An 18,087-nucleotide genomic window follows, 5' to 3' on the forward strand; every position below is an offset into this window, starting at 1 on the left:
GGAGGGCCTCCAGCAATAGCACATCGAGGCGGAAAAAAAACTATTGGACATATAAACATTAGATAGGTAGAGTTGCATATAGAGTGTACAGCCCAGAAACAGGCCATTTGGCTTAGTGGTCTATGCTCCCATCCCTCTTCATCTAATTCCATCAGTATATTCTTCTGATCTTTCTGTCTTATTCTGTATATTCTGTCTTCCCCTTCAAGGTAACTATGCTTTTGCCTCAACTATTCTTTGTGGCAGCATGTTCCACATTTTTACTGCTCTTTGAGCAAAGAAGTTTCTCCTGAATTTCCTTTTGGGTTTATTAGTGACTATATTATATTTATGACTTCTAATTTTGGCCTCCATAAGTGGAAACATTTTCTCTACTCCAAAAGTGGAAGTATTTTCTTCAAGTCTACTCTCTCAATCCTTTCATTATCTTAAAGTCCTCCATCAGGTTACCCCTTAAGCCTTCTCTTTCCAAGAGAACAGAGCATCAGTTGTTCAGCATTTCCTGAAAAGTATATCATTATTCATTCATGGGATATTTGTGCTGCTGACCAAGCCAGCATTTTATTGTCCATCCATAGTTGCTCTTGAGAAGGTGGCAGCGAGCCACCTTCTTGAACTGCAACAGTCCATGTCGTGTTGTTAGGCAGGGAGTTCCAGGATATTGGCCCAGCAACAATGAAGGAACCACAATAAATTTCCAAGCCAGGATGTTGTGTGGCTTGGAGTGGAACTTGCAGATGGTGGTGTTCCCATGTGCCTGCTGCCTTTGTCCTTTTAAGTGGTAAAGGTCATAGGTTTGGAAGGTGTTATCAAAGGACCCTTGGCTAGTTGCTGCATGCATACACTGGAGGGAGTGAATGGTTAAGGTAAAGTTTCGGCATCATCTTTGTAAATTTTTTTGTACCTTCCCCAGTGTCTTTTTATAATATAGACACCAGAAATATGCACAGCACTATGAAGTAATTGGACCTTTTCACTTCCTTTATGGAAGTTGGGATACCAAGGGCAAGCTTACCTCCTAATAATGTTTGAAACAAAAACAGAAATTTCTGGAAAAAACTCAGCAGGACTGGCAGTATAGGTGGAGAGAGAAACAGTTAACGTTTCAAGCCAAATGTGAACCTTCTTCGGAATCCTAATAAATCTTTTGCTGAAGTGTAGAAAGGGAGAATTAATAACACTGAATATAAGTGTGGTCAATATCAGACAACCAGACTTTGTATTGTGGAAAATAGAGCAATAAGGTGGTTGGGAGCCACAGGCAGAGGCAAATCAAGTTACAAATGGCTCCCAGGCCAGATTATAAGTACCATGGTTCTCCCTTTTGCTAGATTCAGCCTTTTCAAATTACCAACATGTGTTTTGTTTCAGGGATTGGATACGCAATCTGTATCATATCTCTGTATGTCTCCTTTTACTACAATACCATCATATCCTGGGCTCTCTACTACTTCTACTGTTCATTCACGGCCACCTTGCCCTGGACTAATTGTAACAATCCTTGGAACACACCCAATTGCACTAATTACTTTGGCAAGAATAACGTCACCTGGAATAACTTCTCCAGATCTCCAGCTGAAGAGTTTTTTATGTAAGTGCATGTAAGTGGCTAGTGTTTAAATAGTTGTACTGGTTTCAAAGAACTAAGTGAATTGTTTGGGCAGTGGATGGTGTGATGGATGGATAAGTATGGGGAGGATGTTGTATTTGTTGAGCTGGCATGTAAATTCTGGGTGTTGCAACATAATCGATTATTTGCACTCACTGCCAGCATTCACCCAAGTGGTCATTCCATGTGTGCGAATCGAGAGTGTAGTCAAACTATTCATTATATGGATCCTTGCAGTTGAACAGCTAGATGTCTGTTTACTTATTCAACATATCTATGTGCTCACTTTTCAATCAGAAGTGGGATCCTCGCTGATTTTACTGGTCCCTAGCCAAAGGGCACTGAGTCCAATTGTCACATTCCAACTGCTGTTTCGGCCGTGATCAATTAACTGAGCACAGACCAAGAATCATACCCGGCACCTGCCTGTCCGTAATGTTGAATATCACATTGGGTATTGCATTTAACCCCTAAGCTACCATGGCAGCATCTACCATGTTCTGGATGAAGCTTAGTAGAGATGTATACCATTGAGTCAAACCTCTGAAGTGATACCAATAAGGTAAATCGGAGTTGCAAATTAGGTACATAAAATGCTCACTGCCTGTAAAGGCAAACATTTTTGTCACTTCCAAGTCCAACTCTCAGGAACCACTTGCTTTTGTTTCATTATATCCTCAGGATCTCTCAACTGCTTCACTTCCAATGAAAAAAGACCTTACATTTCTATACTCAGAACATGGCAGATTAACATGCTGCCATGATAACTTCATGGTTAGATGCCCTGAGGACATCCCAAGGCACTTTGCAGCCAATTAATTATTTCTTGAATTGTGTTCACTGCAATCATGTAGGCAAACACAGGAGCCAATTTTAACAAGACATGGTCCTCAAATGAAATTTCAGTAGTTGGAAAACCAGTTCTTGGTTATGTTGGCTGAGGGAAAATTGTTGGCCAGGATACCTCCCTGCTCTCCTTCAAATATCACCATAGTGATCTTTCATAGCCACCTGAGCTGGTGGATGGTTAACCATCTCACTTAGAGAACAGCACTGCTAAGAATACACCAATTCTCACTACTGCATTGAACTTTCAACCCAGATGTGTGGTTGATTCAGCAATGGAACATGTTACCTCTGAGTCAGAAACAGAGTGCTGTCAAACTGACGACAAATGGATTAGTTTTGAAATGTGATTACTATTGTTCTCTAGAAATGGGTGGTGCGTGTTCTTTATATTTTCCTCTTGCTTTTAGACGGAATGTCCTGGAGATTCATAAATCCAAGGGGCTGGATTATGTGGGAGTGATCCGCTGGCAGCTTCTCTTATGCCTCTTTGTCATATTTACTGTTGTTTACTTCAGCCTCTGGAAGGGAGTTAAAACATCTGGAAAGGTTTGTTTGATATGATAGTTATTGTTACAATGATATTTTACTCAAACACAGTGAAACTGCAATGAATCCACCTCTTCAGTAGTTCTTTGGGGCAGCCATAAAAAGTGTTACAGGGATGTTAGGATTTGATGCTCATTCACTAAATAAAGGAGGAACCTGGGACCAGTCTTTCCTTAACATAGGTTTATCCACAAAGCCCAGAGAACAGGCTCCTTTTTCCTTTCCCTGACACAGTTGGAAACTGGTTCTTATATATACTTAAGAATAATGCCTTAACCTTTCCCTAGTTAGTAACAGCTGCTCTCACTTACAACTAAAGCAATTGTGAGGTGGGGGAAGGGGAGGGGGGGTGTTTGTGGATGGTGCCAGGAAACTGACACGCCTGCCAGTAGCACCAAACTCAGGGCCCATCTGCCCCCGTCCCACCCACACAGGCCTTCGAAAATCCTGCCCATTTCATTACAGAGAAGGGCGCATTACAGAAAAATTCCACTTTTTAAAAATCAAATACCTTGCATATGTTGCAGATAGTCTGGGTGACTGCCACACTACCATATCTGGTGCTTTTCATCCTTTTGGTAAGAGGAGCCACCTTACCTGGAGCATGGCGAGGTGTGGTATTTTACCTCAAACCGAACTGGAAGAAGTTGTTGGACACTGACGTGAGTACTGAATGAGACAGAAAAACTCTTAAATTATTGAAATAATTATTTTGAGGTCAAGGATTATTGTACCTACTTGGCTGATACCACACTGCAATTTTAACACTTTGCTGTACTCCATTTGTACAGACACAAGATCTCTTATTTCTGGATTACCACGCAGCTGCACAGTTGGAAGTTCAATTACAAAAGCAAAGACCAGCAGAAATAATGTCACCACTTTATGTTCCCACAAATTGATCAAAAATGGTGAAAAACTTGCCATTCACGATCACTGAAGAACTAAACTGCAATATGAGAAAGATATGATAAAAGTATTAATAAATTCTGCATTCTCCATTATTTCACAGAGATTGTTCCAGCTGTAGATTTTCATGTCCTCATGTACTTGAGTGAATGGACAGGCTGAGGGTGACAGGGTGACTGCTGAGTCTTCACAAGATAATTATAGATAAAAAGGCCAATATTATCCTTCATATAGAAAGACTCCCACTGGGAGCATCAAAATTGATTTCAGGGCTTTTGCCTCCACTCTACCATCTCAAAGTTCATTCTATGAGTTGATCTCTCTGTATGTGAAGAAAGTCTTGATATCAGCCACAAATTTATCCTGTTACTAGTTTGAACCTATATTCCCTTGCCCTACTCTAACAAATGAACTACACTTCTAGCTATCTTATGTGCCTCCTTTCCAGACTGAAAAACCAAAGTGTATCCAGTATTTCCTCATAACTCAAACCTCAAACACCAACAACCTGGCATTGATTTGCTCCAGTGGATAAACATCTTTCTTCTATCTCAGCCTTTAGCATTAAACACAGCATTCAAGAACACTGTTCAATTCAACCATGACTTCCTTTCACTTACATTCCACTGTTTTGGCTACAAAGTTCAAAATTGTATTAGCTTTGTAGTTTCTTGCTCTTTATTTGTTGCATATATTCAGCCTACTCAGGTCCTTAGATGTCTTTCAACATCATCCTTGGTTATTCCTGCACATTTGTGGAATACACATATCGCCCCTTTGTTCCTTATATATGCGTTGCTTTACATGAGTCTGCGTTAAGTTTTATTTGCCATTGCTTTGCTCACATATTTATTTTTGCAGGTTCTTCTGTAGCTTCTGAGCTGCCTCCTCTGGTTTGGTGTGCTAGGCAAGAATTTCAGTGGGAGATGGGGCAATGAATCTTGATTTCAATGCAGTGAAACTTCAGGAGAGGAAGAGTATGTAGGTCAGCGTACTCATGGCTTATGAAGAACAAAAATAAAGCTAAAAAGTAATAATAACCATAGTGATGTTGATAAAATAGGGAAAGAAAGAACCAAGAAAATTGTAATGGAAAGGAAGGCTGGAAAGTAGAGTTGAGAGAATTAGCTTTCCTTGTATTCAAATTATCTGGTCTCTGCTTCTGTACTGCAATATATTGCAACACCCCATCCTTGCCTTACCTTCCACTAAGAGTGGTGCGCTCTTCATAAAAATGATAGTTTACTTACATGTTCCATATAGGTAGGGATCATATCAGAACAGATCATCCTTTTACTTGCTCTTAATGCCAACATAAAAAAAGATCCATGTCTCTTCTGGTTCTACTTTCTCACCGGACAGAAAACTTTTTCAACGAAGATAACATGTCCTTTCCTTGCAGCTTTTCTGACATTAAATGGGGTCATCATAATGCTGGTTGATCACTCCTTCATATCAACCATCATTTTTATGGACTGGGCACTTGTTTTTACAGCCAGGTACCCTCCTATCCCCATTTATCCAGGTTGGGGACTAGCACTGATACACAGCTGGGTCCTTTCATAAACAACAAGTCCTGGAGTGGGACTTGAACCCAGGACCTTCCAGCTCAGAGGAAGAAGAGCTACCCACTGAGCCACTCCAGCACCTCTTTATAATACCACAAATCTATTTAACTTACTGCATGGTGTTAATGATTTCCAACATTGCTTACAACAGGGACAAGAGCTGGTATCATTGCCAATGAAAAAAACATTTAAGAAAATTTCTCCTGGTGAATATTTCTAGCAAAAAAAGCTAATTTATGAAATATTAACCAAAAAAATCTTCTGGATGTCATTACACATTGCAAAATGAACCCTCCTTCTTCAATGTTGGTATTAATTTCTTGCAAATATTTATATTTTTGATAAAATTAAGTGAAGTCTAATTGCCCAATCTGGCTCAGATTGTAACATCGGTTTACATGAATCATTATTGCAATTGGACTCTTGCTCACACATTCATTTATGTGCCTCATCCTTGCAGACAGCTGGGCTTTTTCGTTCATTAACCACAGCCTTAGCTACAGACAGCTACTCATCCCTGAGTGGATGGGAGCTCTAAAAGGTAAATGAGTTTATTATTCCGCCAGAACAAGAGAGAAGCCCTTGCAAATGCAAATCACAGATTGAAACACACATCTGGTTTATGTGCAGTCTTTGTTCATGAGGTTCTTGCAACGTGATGAACGTTTTAATAATAGATTTGCTTTCTGTAATTAAAGACTGCAACTCAAGAATTTCTAAACTACACTTCCCAGTCTTTCCTTCCTATGACAATGTAAATCAAGCAGGCCTTTAAAACAAAGCTTTAATGTCCCCTAACCATCTTTTCTCTTAACTTCTTTACGTCTAATCTACGTCTTTTTTCACTTTTCTTTTCACAAGCATGGTGATATCCGGCAGCAAAGACTTTGGCCTTTCACCAATAATCAATAAAAACAAATTTTTTTTAACGAATTGAACTCAACCTCCCTCCATCAGGGGCTTCAATCGGGCCGACACACATAATGCTCCCTCGTGGAATATTTTAATTTACACAAGTGTGGCTGACTAAGATAGCTGACCATCGACAAAGTCGCAAGTGAGTTACAACGATCTCAAAGAATTGGAGACTGTTTCCTTGACTGAATTCACCAACATAATAAGCATATAGAGTAGAATAAAAGCAAAAAAAACTGCGGATGCTGGAAATCCAAAACAAAAACAAAAATAAAAATACCTGGAAAAACTCAGCAGGTCTGACAGCATCTGCGGAGAGGAATACAGTTAACACTTCGAGTCGGTATGACTCTTCAACAGAACTGTTCTGTTAACTGTATTCCTCTCCACAGATGCTGTCAGACCTGCTGAGTTTTTCCAGGTATTTTTATAGAGTGGAATGCCTTATGTTTAAATCTCAGTTTCCGTTTAGTTAGCAATATCAGGCAGAGTTGCTGCTCCTGACCACCAGCAAATGCTACAAAGTCCAATTTGGCTGTGAGCGGCATTCGACTCTGCTATGATGCCTTCCACAGTCGAGTAGCCTGCCAGCCCCTCATTATTTAGGCCGACATCTTAAGAATGGTCATGGTAATGCTTATGGAATCATAATGCAACAAGACTCAGAGCGCAGTGGGGGAAAATCGAAGGTGGGGAGAGACCTCTGGCTGCGATGTACTGGCAATATTGTGAATATAGTGAGAGGGTTTCTCTTTGTTGCTATTTCCCGTGAAATAGTAAATGCATTCCGCTACATGTTTATGATTTTGCTAGAAACAGTGACAAGAGGAATACTTCCCTCACTGTCCGCACCTAGAAAGAGGTAACAGAAAAGCTGTAACTCATTTTTTGTCATTTTGATACCACATACAAGCAGCACAATTAAATTTTCCTCACAGCCACACTTTGTTGCAAAACCACAACACGGTTTAACGAATATATGGAGAAGCAGTCTAGAGAACACCCAGGTTTACAATGAACTGCCAGTGGAACTTCAAAGGATTTAGCTGAGATTGTTTATTAATTGAAAAATGTCACTTGGATTTTTGCATTATCTTCCAAAGTCTCCTCTAACAGAACAGCAATGTCCAGGGACGAAGTTAATAGGGGGGCTCCTTCTGCCAGTTTATCTGTATGTACATGAATCTCTTTCCCCAGGTGATAGTGGACAAGGCTGATATCTACAAGCAACTCCTATTTCAAACCATAGGCGAGGATGTTAAAGGTCACATGGATCTCCTTTTCCAGATTGTAGGGAAGGTCAGGGTACATAGATCTTCAACCTCACACTCAGCAGTACACAAGTCTCATAATTCAGCTGACAGGGGATGAAGTTAAAGGACTCATGTGATTCCTTTGCCTAGCTGGGGAAGAGGAATGATTTAAGCACGGTGACCTGGATGATGTTAGCTTCCTTTCTACCTATACATTTTTTTCCTTTATTTAAAATGGGACCATGATGTGATGTTCAATCCAGCAGTTTAGCTTAAACCTGGGTAAGACAAGCAAGCTGAAGTAACAAAAAGTCCAGGAGGACAAGAACTTTCAACTTTGCTGGTTGGAATCAAGTGCTCCAATGCTATCTGACATTCTGCAAGTAGAAATTTCCAAAAGAACATATATTGTCCATCCACTAGGTAAGGCTCTAACACATCATTCAGCTGCTTGCAAGGCCAGTTGGATTTTAGGATGCTAATGCCATACTTTATAAAACTAATCTCTCCAATATTAAGATACGATGGGTATCATTTGATCTGCATTTCTGATCTTTTGCTCTTTCCTTTAGGTGTGGGTGGATGCAGCTACACAGATTTTCTTCTCCATGGGCCCTGGATTTGGAGTCATCATGGCTTTAGCGAGTTATAACCAATTCAACAATAACTGTTACCGGTAGGGCTAAATAAATAGTGTCCTAAGTTTTTTAAATCATTCTACATACTTCCCAGGTTGCTTACTGAATAGGTGCATGATCCTGTTCCAAACAGGCCAAGAAGGTTCCAGGTTCAATCCTTCATCTGCCCTGAGCCAGTTGATCTCCCAACAGGCAAATGGGGGAAGTATAGCTTTTTGAACCAAAGAAAAGTTACAGCACAGAAGGAGGCTATCTTGTCCATGCCAGCCCGAGGACACCCAGGTGCTCTTCCTAATCCCACCTTCCTGCACCCGGCCCATAGCCCTGCAGCTTACAGCACTTAAGGTGCAGATCCAAGTACTTTTTAAAAGAGTTTAGAGTTTCTGCCTCTACCACCAACTTGGGCAGCGAATTCCAGACACCCACTACCCTCTGCGTAAAAAAGTTCTTCCTCATGTCCCCCCTACACCTTCTGTCACTTATCTTGAATCTATGTCCCCTGGTTTTAGAATTCTCCACCAAGGGAAACAGTTTTATCCTGTCCACTCTATCTATTCCCCTCATAATTTTGTATATTCCCATTTATTGTGTAATCCCTGTAACTGTTTGACCTCCCTAAATGTATGACCTCACACTTCTCTATGTTAAAATCCATCTGCCACTTTACCGTACACTCCACCAACCCATCTATGTCGTTTTGGAGATTATGGCTATCCTCTACACTATCTACTACTCGGCCAATCTTTGCGTCAATATTTTATTATGTGATTTCCAGGGACTGAAATATGCCTGGGATCCAAAGAGCATCTCCAGGGCTGGTGGACGCCTCAACCCACTGGAGACCAACTCAATCAGATGGTAGGGTGCAGAAAACCCAGGTCCACATAATTGGAGGTGGCTGTGGAGGTGGGTGGTTCATGCCTCCATCCACTTTGAATCCAATGATATGGAAAGAAGAGGGATTGGCGATGGCATGATCTGTGGGAATTGCCAGCAGCTACACTTCTCCTGTCCACAGCATAATGCAACAATACAGTACTTCAAGAAAGTGGAAGTGGGTTCTAGCAAATTCAGAAAGGTGGAAGCTATCAGTTGCTATAAGCCAAACTATTGTCCAATGTGATCCCATTTTAACACTTAAAATTAATGTGACCCCTAGACATTGTCAAAAAAAACCCAGAAATAAAGCAGCATAGTAACATTCAGTATATAATTATTAAAGTTTGCATATTATGGATCAACATGCAATAATACATCATATAAATATGAAAATCTGTTTTTAAAGTACTTTGTAAAAATGTTAATATTTTATGTACTCAAGTAGGTTTCAGCCAAGCTCTCTAACTTCCCCAGTGACAGAAGACTCAATGAAGCCCCTCTACCCCCACCCAGACATAGTAGTCCGTCAATCTGCCCTCTCTCCCTACACACAGTAATCAGCCCCTCTCCCCTCCCCTACCCACACAAATAGAAATTGGGCCCTCTCTCACCTCCTCAGCCTGCACACTGTAATCAACCTCTCTCCCTCACACACAATGTAATCAGCACCTCTCCCCATTCCTCCAGACACAGTAATCAGCCCCCTACTCCTCCACACAGTAATCAGCCCCTCACCCTCTCCCACATACATTAATCAGCCCCTCTCCTCCTTCCCCCATACACACAGTAATTAGCCCCTCACCCTCTCCCACATACATTAATCAGCCCCTCTCCTCCTTCCCCCATACACACAGTAATCAGCCCCTCACCCTCTCCCACATACATTAATCAGCCCCTCTCCTCCTTCCCCCAAACACACAGTAATCAGCCCCTCACCCTCTCCCACATACATTAATCAGCCCCTCTCCTCCTTCCCCCATACACAGTAATCAGACACTCTTCCACCAGCAACCCCCCTCTCCCCCACCCACTATCCCCTGCAAAGCAGAGTTGCCAGCCGGCCAAAAGGTGCCTGTACAACAGTGGCAGAAATACAGTAAAGTTTGAATCTGCCATTCACCTTCCCAGCTCAGGGGTATGACTTCCTGGATTTTCCTGCACACAGTCAGTCACTAAGTTACACTTGCTGGGTTCTTTCTGAACCAAGTCAGCACACAAACATCCTGGGCCCAGTCAGCACTCTCTGCTAGAAGTGTTTTCTAAGGTTAAAGAGTACTTTGGGTTCACTGTCTACCCTTTTGCTGTTTGGCGGCAAGCAACCAGTGAGTCCAGGGCTGGCTCAGCAGAGTCTCCTCTCCACACTTGTCACTGTTGCCTCAGAGAAAGGGTACCTCACAATCCCAAACACTATTGCTGCAACCCCATCATGGTCAGAAGTCACTGAAAGCTAACGTGTAGGTGCGACAAGCAATTAGGAAGGCAAATGGTATGTTGGTCTTTATTGCAAGAGGATTTGAGTATAGGAGTGAGGAAGTCTTGCTGCAGTTTTATAGAGCCTTTGTGAGACCATACCTGGACTGTGTACAGTTTTGGTCTTGAATATTGCTGTAAAAAGAGAAATGTCTTGCAGTCATCAGGACACTTGCAAGAATACCAAATATAAGGAGGAAGACACTGCATGTGAAGAGAATGCTGATTGGTTGGCAAGTGGTGTTGCCATGAAGAATGCACCACTGATGGTGACTGACCGTTAACTGCCAAGCATTGTTTGAAATTTAAATCAGATGGCTTGACCCTGATTGGTCAAGGCATTGCCCTCAGGATGGCAAGATTGTCCTATGCGGAAAGATTGAGGAGAATGGGCCTGTATTCTCTACAGTTTAGAAGAATGAGAGGTGATCTCATTGAAGTGTACAAAATTCTTACAGGGCTCGACAGGGTGGATGCCGGAAGGACCAGGGGACGCAGTCTCAGAATAAGGGGCAGGCCATTTAGGGCTGAGATGAGGAGGAATTTCTTCAGTCAGAGGGTGATGAATCTTTGAAATTCCCTATCCAGAGGGGTGTTCAAAGCAGAAGTCGATAGATTTCTAGATACCAATGACATCAAGGGATACGCGGATAGTGCGGGAAAGATGGCATTGAGGTAGAAGATCAGCCATGATCTAGTTCAATGGTGGAACAGGCTTGAGGGGCTGAATGGCCTACTCCTTCACCAATGCTCCTTCCTAATCCATAGTTTTGGAACCCCTGCTATAAGCAAATCGACCTTCATAGAAAAGAGCCATTTAAAAAAATATTCTTTTAAACTTGACTCCAGTGGATACTGAACACCACAATTTCTATCCTCCAACACCTGGCGTGGGTCTCAACTGCACTGGTACTGGGGTAGGCACCTGCCATTTTGTTTAAAATTGCCTCATCCAGGAAATTCTGATTGGATAAGATGTAGTCAGGACAAGGGAAGTCCTGCTTCCTTATTGTTGTGACAGTGGAGTGGAATCACGGGCATTCAGTCATTAACCAATCAGAATGTTAGTTGATAATATATGGGATAATATAAGAGGAAATTTTCTGTAAATGCGCTGCTGGGTCATTGGGGATCCTTTCCTGCCAGTTGTACATATCAAGAACTCTCAGGTGCACATTGAAGTCAATGGATGGAAACCAAGTGCACTGCTCCTGCAATTTCCTGACATGCACAACCTTAACTCAGAAAATGAACCCTCTGGGTTTACAGCATTTTATTGTTGGTGTGTCAGTCTGACTTTTTAATTTCTTTGCAGAGACGCAATTGTCACCAGTTTAGTGAACTGTCTGACTAGTTTCCTATCTGGCTTCGTAATTTTCACAGTACTGGGATACATGGCTGAGATGCGCAATGTTGATGTGGAGGAGGTGGCAAAAGACAAAGGTGCGTGAATTTGAGCAATTCTGCAACAAAGATAATCTCCGCTAAATGTAGCTCAGCACAAGAGAGAAACTTGGAACAAAGTCATGAGTGGGCTGCAAAATCATTACTTTCCTGAAATAAACAAAACTCTGTTTTCTTTGAAGAGTCTGTGTGTTATAGAAATAGCGAGTTAGTAGTACAGCATGCATAATGAGGCTTGGCTGAGAACCCAGACCTACATTCGTTTGTTGAAACAAGTGCACATAAGGGAAAACATTGCTTGATTGACAGCATTTTCTCTTAGATCTATTTTGTTAATGGCTCAGTGTTTATTTACACAAGATAAAGAAGTGCCAAGTGCTTATAGTTTTTGCTATTGATACTTTAAAGGTCTGGTTGATTAACACTATTTAAGTTAGAAGTTTTTTTTTAAAAAGTTATGAATGACTGTTTTTAAGCTTTTCCACACATGCCACCATTGCCATTGGGTTCATTGATTCTGTACAGAGTGTATACTGGATGAATGGGCATGGAAATGCTATGAGTTGGTATGGTGGGTATGAGGGGCCATTGGGGTTGGGTGGAGGGGCATGAGTTGGCCTGGAGGATATGATGGAACATTGGGGATGGATGGAGGCATGCGTTGCATGAGTTAGTATAGATGAGGCATGAGGAGTGATGAGGGGTGAGGGCTAGAGGGCCTGATATTGAAGAAACCAACTGGGACAAAGTCCCAGAGAAGCGAGGTGGGCCTTTTAACCTGCCTGCCTTGGCACATGGCAGCCCCTGCGGCCACCTTCAAACTGTTTCTGTTGCCTGACTCCAGCACACACACCATCCCATCTCCTGAACAAAAATCACGCCTTTTGAGGCACTTTTTCCTGAGGCAGCTGCCCTGAGCGGCAAAATTCCTGACTCCTGCTATCTTCCCTTAACATGAAAATCCAGCCCTAAAAGTCTATCCACTGCCAGCACAGCTGCTCTGGTGATTGTTTACAGGTGTGAACATCTTTCGCCACCTTCTCAGTAACAACCTGCAACTCCGACCCACGACACCACCTCACCGCCACCCCCCTCCGCCCCCAGCAATCTTTAACAACCAAGCCACCCAAGCTTGTTGTTGGGAAGAATGCAGAACAGGTCACATTACCCCCTTGATTCCTCCATTTTATAGTTCCAAAACATAACAATCTCTAAAAAAATAATTAATACGTCTTCTTTTGGGTGTTCAGGTTCCGGCCTTCTGTTTATAACCTATCCCGAAGCCATCGCTAACATGGACGGTTCCCCCTTCTGGGCAATCCTCTTCTTTCTAATGGTGATAACGCTAGGCTTGGATAGCACAGTAAGTATAAACCTTTAATAAAACAAATTTGAAACTTCTACAGTTAGAGGGTCTCAGTTGGAAGAAAATAGATTCCAATTGAAGAAATAACATTTCAGATGGAGTATGTTGCGGAATCTGTGCTTGTTTCAATAAAGATTAACCAGAAAAAATGTCTGTGTTAGCAAATGTATTATTGTCATGCACTGTCAGCATTTGACACTCTAACATGTCAAGTAAAGTGCTTGCGATCAACAGTATCTTACTGGAAATACATGAAATCAGCTCAGCAGGCATTTCTTATGCAAGTTATTGTGGGGGCTAAAAAGTCACACATCTTTACTGACACCAGAAGGATTCTAACAGTTGCTAAAGTTGCTAATGCCCAATAACCCACACCATTGACTGTGGCATTCTTCCAATCTCTTGCCCAGTATACATGTAGAAGCCAAGTCAGGGCACAATTAGGCTCAGCTATGGTGTTGTCTTTAATCAGATAGTCTATTGACTCACTAGGCATTGAAGAATGGCCACTCAGGAGAGGTCCTGGAGTGTGGCCAGTGTACAGAGAATAGCAAGGAGTCAATGTCCATGACAGGTGAAGATGAAAGAGGAGAAAATCTATCCACTTCATGCTCTAAATCCAGTCTACTAGATGACTTTTTAACAAAATATCTTTATTTGGGGAAACACTGGCAGGACAATCTCATTGTCCATCTGTAGTTGTCCCGAGGATGTTAATCACATAGTGTAGGCCAGACCAAGTAAGGATGGCAGTGCACCTCCCTGATAGGGATTAGGGAACCAGTTGGGATTTTACAATAATCTAGCAGCGTTCATGACCATTTCTCTGATGCCAGCCAGGTATTATTGAATTCAATGTTGCCAGTCTAGTATCTAAGCAAACATACCTGACACAGGAATTTTCAGTTGTGAATTGTGAGATAGTGACCGATGATGGTATAACTAATAGCACGCATAATATATCTGAGTTATTTTGAACAGAAGTATGTTGCATTTCAATTTTTTGAGGGTCACATAATGGCCTCAACAAGAAACGCCCAAGTGCTGATTGGCCATAAAAACAAAAAAATGCGGATACTGGAAATCCAAAACAAAAACAGAAAAAGAAATACCTGGAAAAACTCAGCAGGTCTGGCAGCATCGGCGGAGAAGAGCACAGTTGACGTTTCGAGTCCTCATGACCCTTCAACAGAACCGTAGGGTTATGAGGACTCGAAACGTCAACTGTGCTCTTCTCCGTCGATGCTGCCAGACCTGCTGAGTTTTTCCAGGTATTTCTGTTTCTGTTTTTGTGCTGATTAGCCATAGAAGACCCACTAGATAGATGTTCTCTCAACGAGGATCCCTACCTGAAGAAGAGACCATTTAGTAAGGCAGAAAATATAAAAAAGGACCATATGTTCCATAAGCTTGTCCAATCCCTGGCATGAAGAAACCTCTAGAAACCATCACATTCCCCCTACCAACACCTGCACCCATTCCCTTCGCAGTCACACAATCTCATAGCAGAGACAACACAAAAAGAAAATAAATCATAGGCCAATTTAGGGGGAAAAAGAACTGTGAAATTCCTCTCCAAACCCCAAAGACAATCAAGCAAGTTCCAGAACACACTAGTAATTGAGCAGCATACCCATGATGGTTCACCCTGGTTTCTACATGTTAATGACTCCCTGGAACTCAGTCATCTCATTTTTAATACTTGCAATGAATCCACTCACTGCACATACCAACAACTCATTCCAGAGGTCAACAACTCTCTGCAAAAAGGACCTCCCAGCATCTAATCTAGATCTATGCTTTTACAACTTGTACTATAACTTCTGGTCCTCTCCAAGCTAATTTGAATAACCTAATCGCTTGGGCAAAATCTAGCCCTTACATTATTTTAGAAAAGCTCAATAAAATCACAAAATCAATGATGTTCTAAAGAGCGTATCACAAATGAGTCACTCAAGTTACGTTATGGAGTTTGCCCTAAATTTGAATAATGAACCTTGCATACAATATTTGCACAGGCTCTGAATGGTGATTGACTGGGAACTGCATGATGGGGCACTGCATGAGCACATCGAACAACGAGCAATTCTCAGGCCTAGGCACTAGACAATGCAACAAACCCAAACCTAATGCACTGCAGCGTTCAGGCACCCTTGACTTCAGGATCAGCCATCATTTTACATTTTGTGAACACATGGCAACCATTTGGAGCCAGGCAGAAAACATTCCAATCTTGTTGATTCAGTAGTTTGCTCATTTTCTTGTTTCTGTCCAGAGTGAAATTAATATTAATGTAAACTGTGGAAATCATACAGGTTCCTGAGGGTTAATAAATATATCACTTTGTTTCTGTGTTCTTTTTCCATATGGAGGAGGATGAACTTATATATGACATTTTTGGAAAGTAGACTCAGGATGATTCATTGTGGTATTCTTTTTAACAGTACGGAGGTCTGGAATCTATCATCACAGCAGTGATAGATGAGTATCCTCATCTGTTTGCTAAAAGAAGGGAACTGTTTGTTTTGGGTCTGGTCATTGTGTGCTTCATGGGCTCTCTCAGCACGCTTACTAATGTAAGTACAATCCTCAATGGTCATTTTATATCTTATTTGATTTTAAATTATCTAAAATATCAAAAATAACACCCAATGTTAGCTATTGAACTGAAGAATGTACCTGGTGCGGGAGTGCCTGTGTATGAGTTTTTGGAGGGGTGGGCAGCAAGATAACAAGGCAGTTGTTATAATGCCTCGCCACATCCTTATGATGCCACAAAGCCCTTCACATCCAAGAAATTACTTTTCAAGTGTAGTCATTGTTATTTACTCAAACATGGTAGCCAATTTGTGGACATCCAGCTTCCACAAATGGCAATGTGGTAAATGGCAATTAATCTATTTAGGTGGTGCTGGCTGAGAGATAAGTGTTGGCCAGGGGAATTCCCCAGCTCTGCTTCAAATAGCGCTGTGGGTCATTTAAGTCCACCTGGAAAGGCACCGAAAATGCACCACCCCCAACAATGCAGCACCTCTTCACTACTGCACTGAAGTGTCATTCAAGATATGTGATCAATTCCTGCAGTTGGACTGAACTAATGACCTTCTGATTCAAACTGACCCTTGGCAGGCCATAAATCACCTATGAAACCTATGAGAGGAAATTGAACCAGCTTTTCCCACTTCTCATCAACCTGCCTCCACTGGCAAGTCTGTATGTATGGATATTTGATGAGGACAGGCAGCGATTCCCTTCTGTACTCAGACTTCAAGGCTCTCACATGAAGAATGACTATTTGGAAGAGAGCTGTTAGCAATGTTGGAAAAGTAACTCAGTATGTGTCAGTGCCTTTAGTAATGAGAACTGGGAGATTATTTTCTGCTTCTCTCCCTGCCGATACTGTTTTAGAGAGAATGCACAGGTGACCAGTTTTCAGCATCTTAGTTTAGTGATTGTGCAAAAAGTACATGCAAGAGTAGTTGGCAATGACTGTCTCTGATCATCTCTGTTTAGTTTCACCCTGAGATAGTGTGAATAAAACTGTGAACTCGCTCTGCAGGGAATTGCAGTTGTAATCCTGGAATTACAGGGAAGAATGTTAATTATAAGCAACTAGTAAGAATCTAAATAATTAATTATGATCACACCTTTGTACATTAAAAGGATGAAGCCAGAGTCTGCTAGTAGCAATGATTTGGTACGATAGAATGAACTGAGACACCAAGTAAAGACATTGAACTCAGATAAGCTGCATGTGAGTTTGGAAGCAGTTTTCCAGTTATTTCAATTGGTTCAATGGTCCAGCATGTTACATTCTCCACCATTAAGCCACCTTAAGGCATGTTGTTGGCCTTTATTGCGAGAAGATTAAAGTACAAGAATAAGGAAATCTTACAACAATTGTTTTGAGCTTTGGTGAGGCCACACCTGCATAACTACGCATAGGTTTGGTCAACACATCTAAGGGAGGATATACTTTCATTGGAGGTCGTACTGCAAAGGTTCACTAGATTGATTGCTGGGATCAGAAGATTGCCCTATGATGAGAGGCTGAGTAAATTGTTCTCTCCAGTTCAGAAGATTGACATGCAATCTCACTGAAGCAAACGTGGTTGTGAAGGGGCTTGACAGGGTAGACAACAAGAGGTTGCTTCCCCTGGCTGGGAAATCTAGAACATGGGGGCACAGTTTCAGGATAAACTGCTGATCGTTTATGACTTAGATGCAGAGAAATTTCTTTTTTTTTATCATCATAGTGATGGATCCTAATTGAGAATGGCCCAAATGGGACATACGGAGATTTTTCAGCCTACTGCCTAGGCATAACTGGGTATTTGTGACCAAAAACTCTGTTACCACCATCACTATAGCCACCCTGTTCCTCAACGCCTATCACTAGGCAGTTGGCCTGCCTGAGTCAGGCAGTAGACTCAGATAATATGAAAATCAGAGTCCTTTGATGTACATTTGGACGTTAGTAGAGGACATAGGATTAAGGTGATTGCTAAAGGACCAAAGACTACATGAGGAGAATTTTCTTTACACAGCAAGTTATGATCTGGAATGCACTACCTGAAAGGGCAGTGGAAGCAGATTCACTAGTAAATTTAAAAAGGGAATTGGATAAATATTTCAAGGGAAAAAAAAAATCACAAGTGCTATGGGGAAAACCGGTAAGTAC

The 18,087-nt window shown here is 41.7% G+C and overlaps 1 protein-coding gene across 1 annotated transcript in view; it reads left to right on the top strand.

Annotated features, from left to right (window-relative positions):
* The window catches only part of slc6a4b (solute carrier family 6 member 4b), a 43,258-nt gene that overhangs the window by 11,740 nt on the left and 13,431 nt on the right, over window positions 1-18,087 (top strand). Inside the window, exons 3-9 of the mRNA XM_078554666.1 lie at window positions 1,372-1,591; window positions 2,866-3,004; window positions 3,532-3,666; window positions 8,222-8,325; window positions 11,952-12,079; window positions 13,291-13,403; window positions 15,851-15,982. Coding sequence (XP_078410792.1) covers window positions 1,372-1,591; window positions 2,866-3,004; window positions 3,532-3,666; window positions 8,222-8,325; window positions 11,952-12,079; window positions 13,291-13,403; window positions 15,851-15,982 — 971 coding nt within the window. The remainder of the gene's footprint in view (window positions 1-1,371; window positions 1,592-2,865; window positions 3,005-3,531; window positions 3,667-8,221; window positions 8,326-11,951; window positions 12,080-13,290; window positions 13,404-15,850; window positions 15,983-18,087) is intronic.

This window comes from Cetorhinus maximus, chromosome 12 (genome assembly GCF_964194155.1).
Source record: "Cetorhinus maximus chromosome 12, sCetMax3.hap1.1, whole genome shotgun sequence".
Taxonomy (NCBI): domain Eukaryota; kingdom Metazoa; phylum Chordata; class Chondrichthyes; order Lamniformes; family Cetorhinidae; genus Cetorhinus; species Cetorhinus maximus.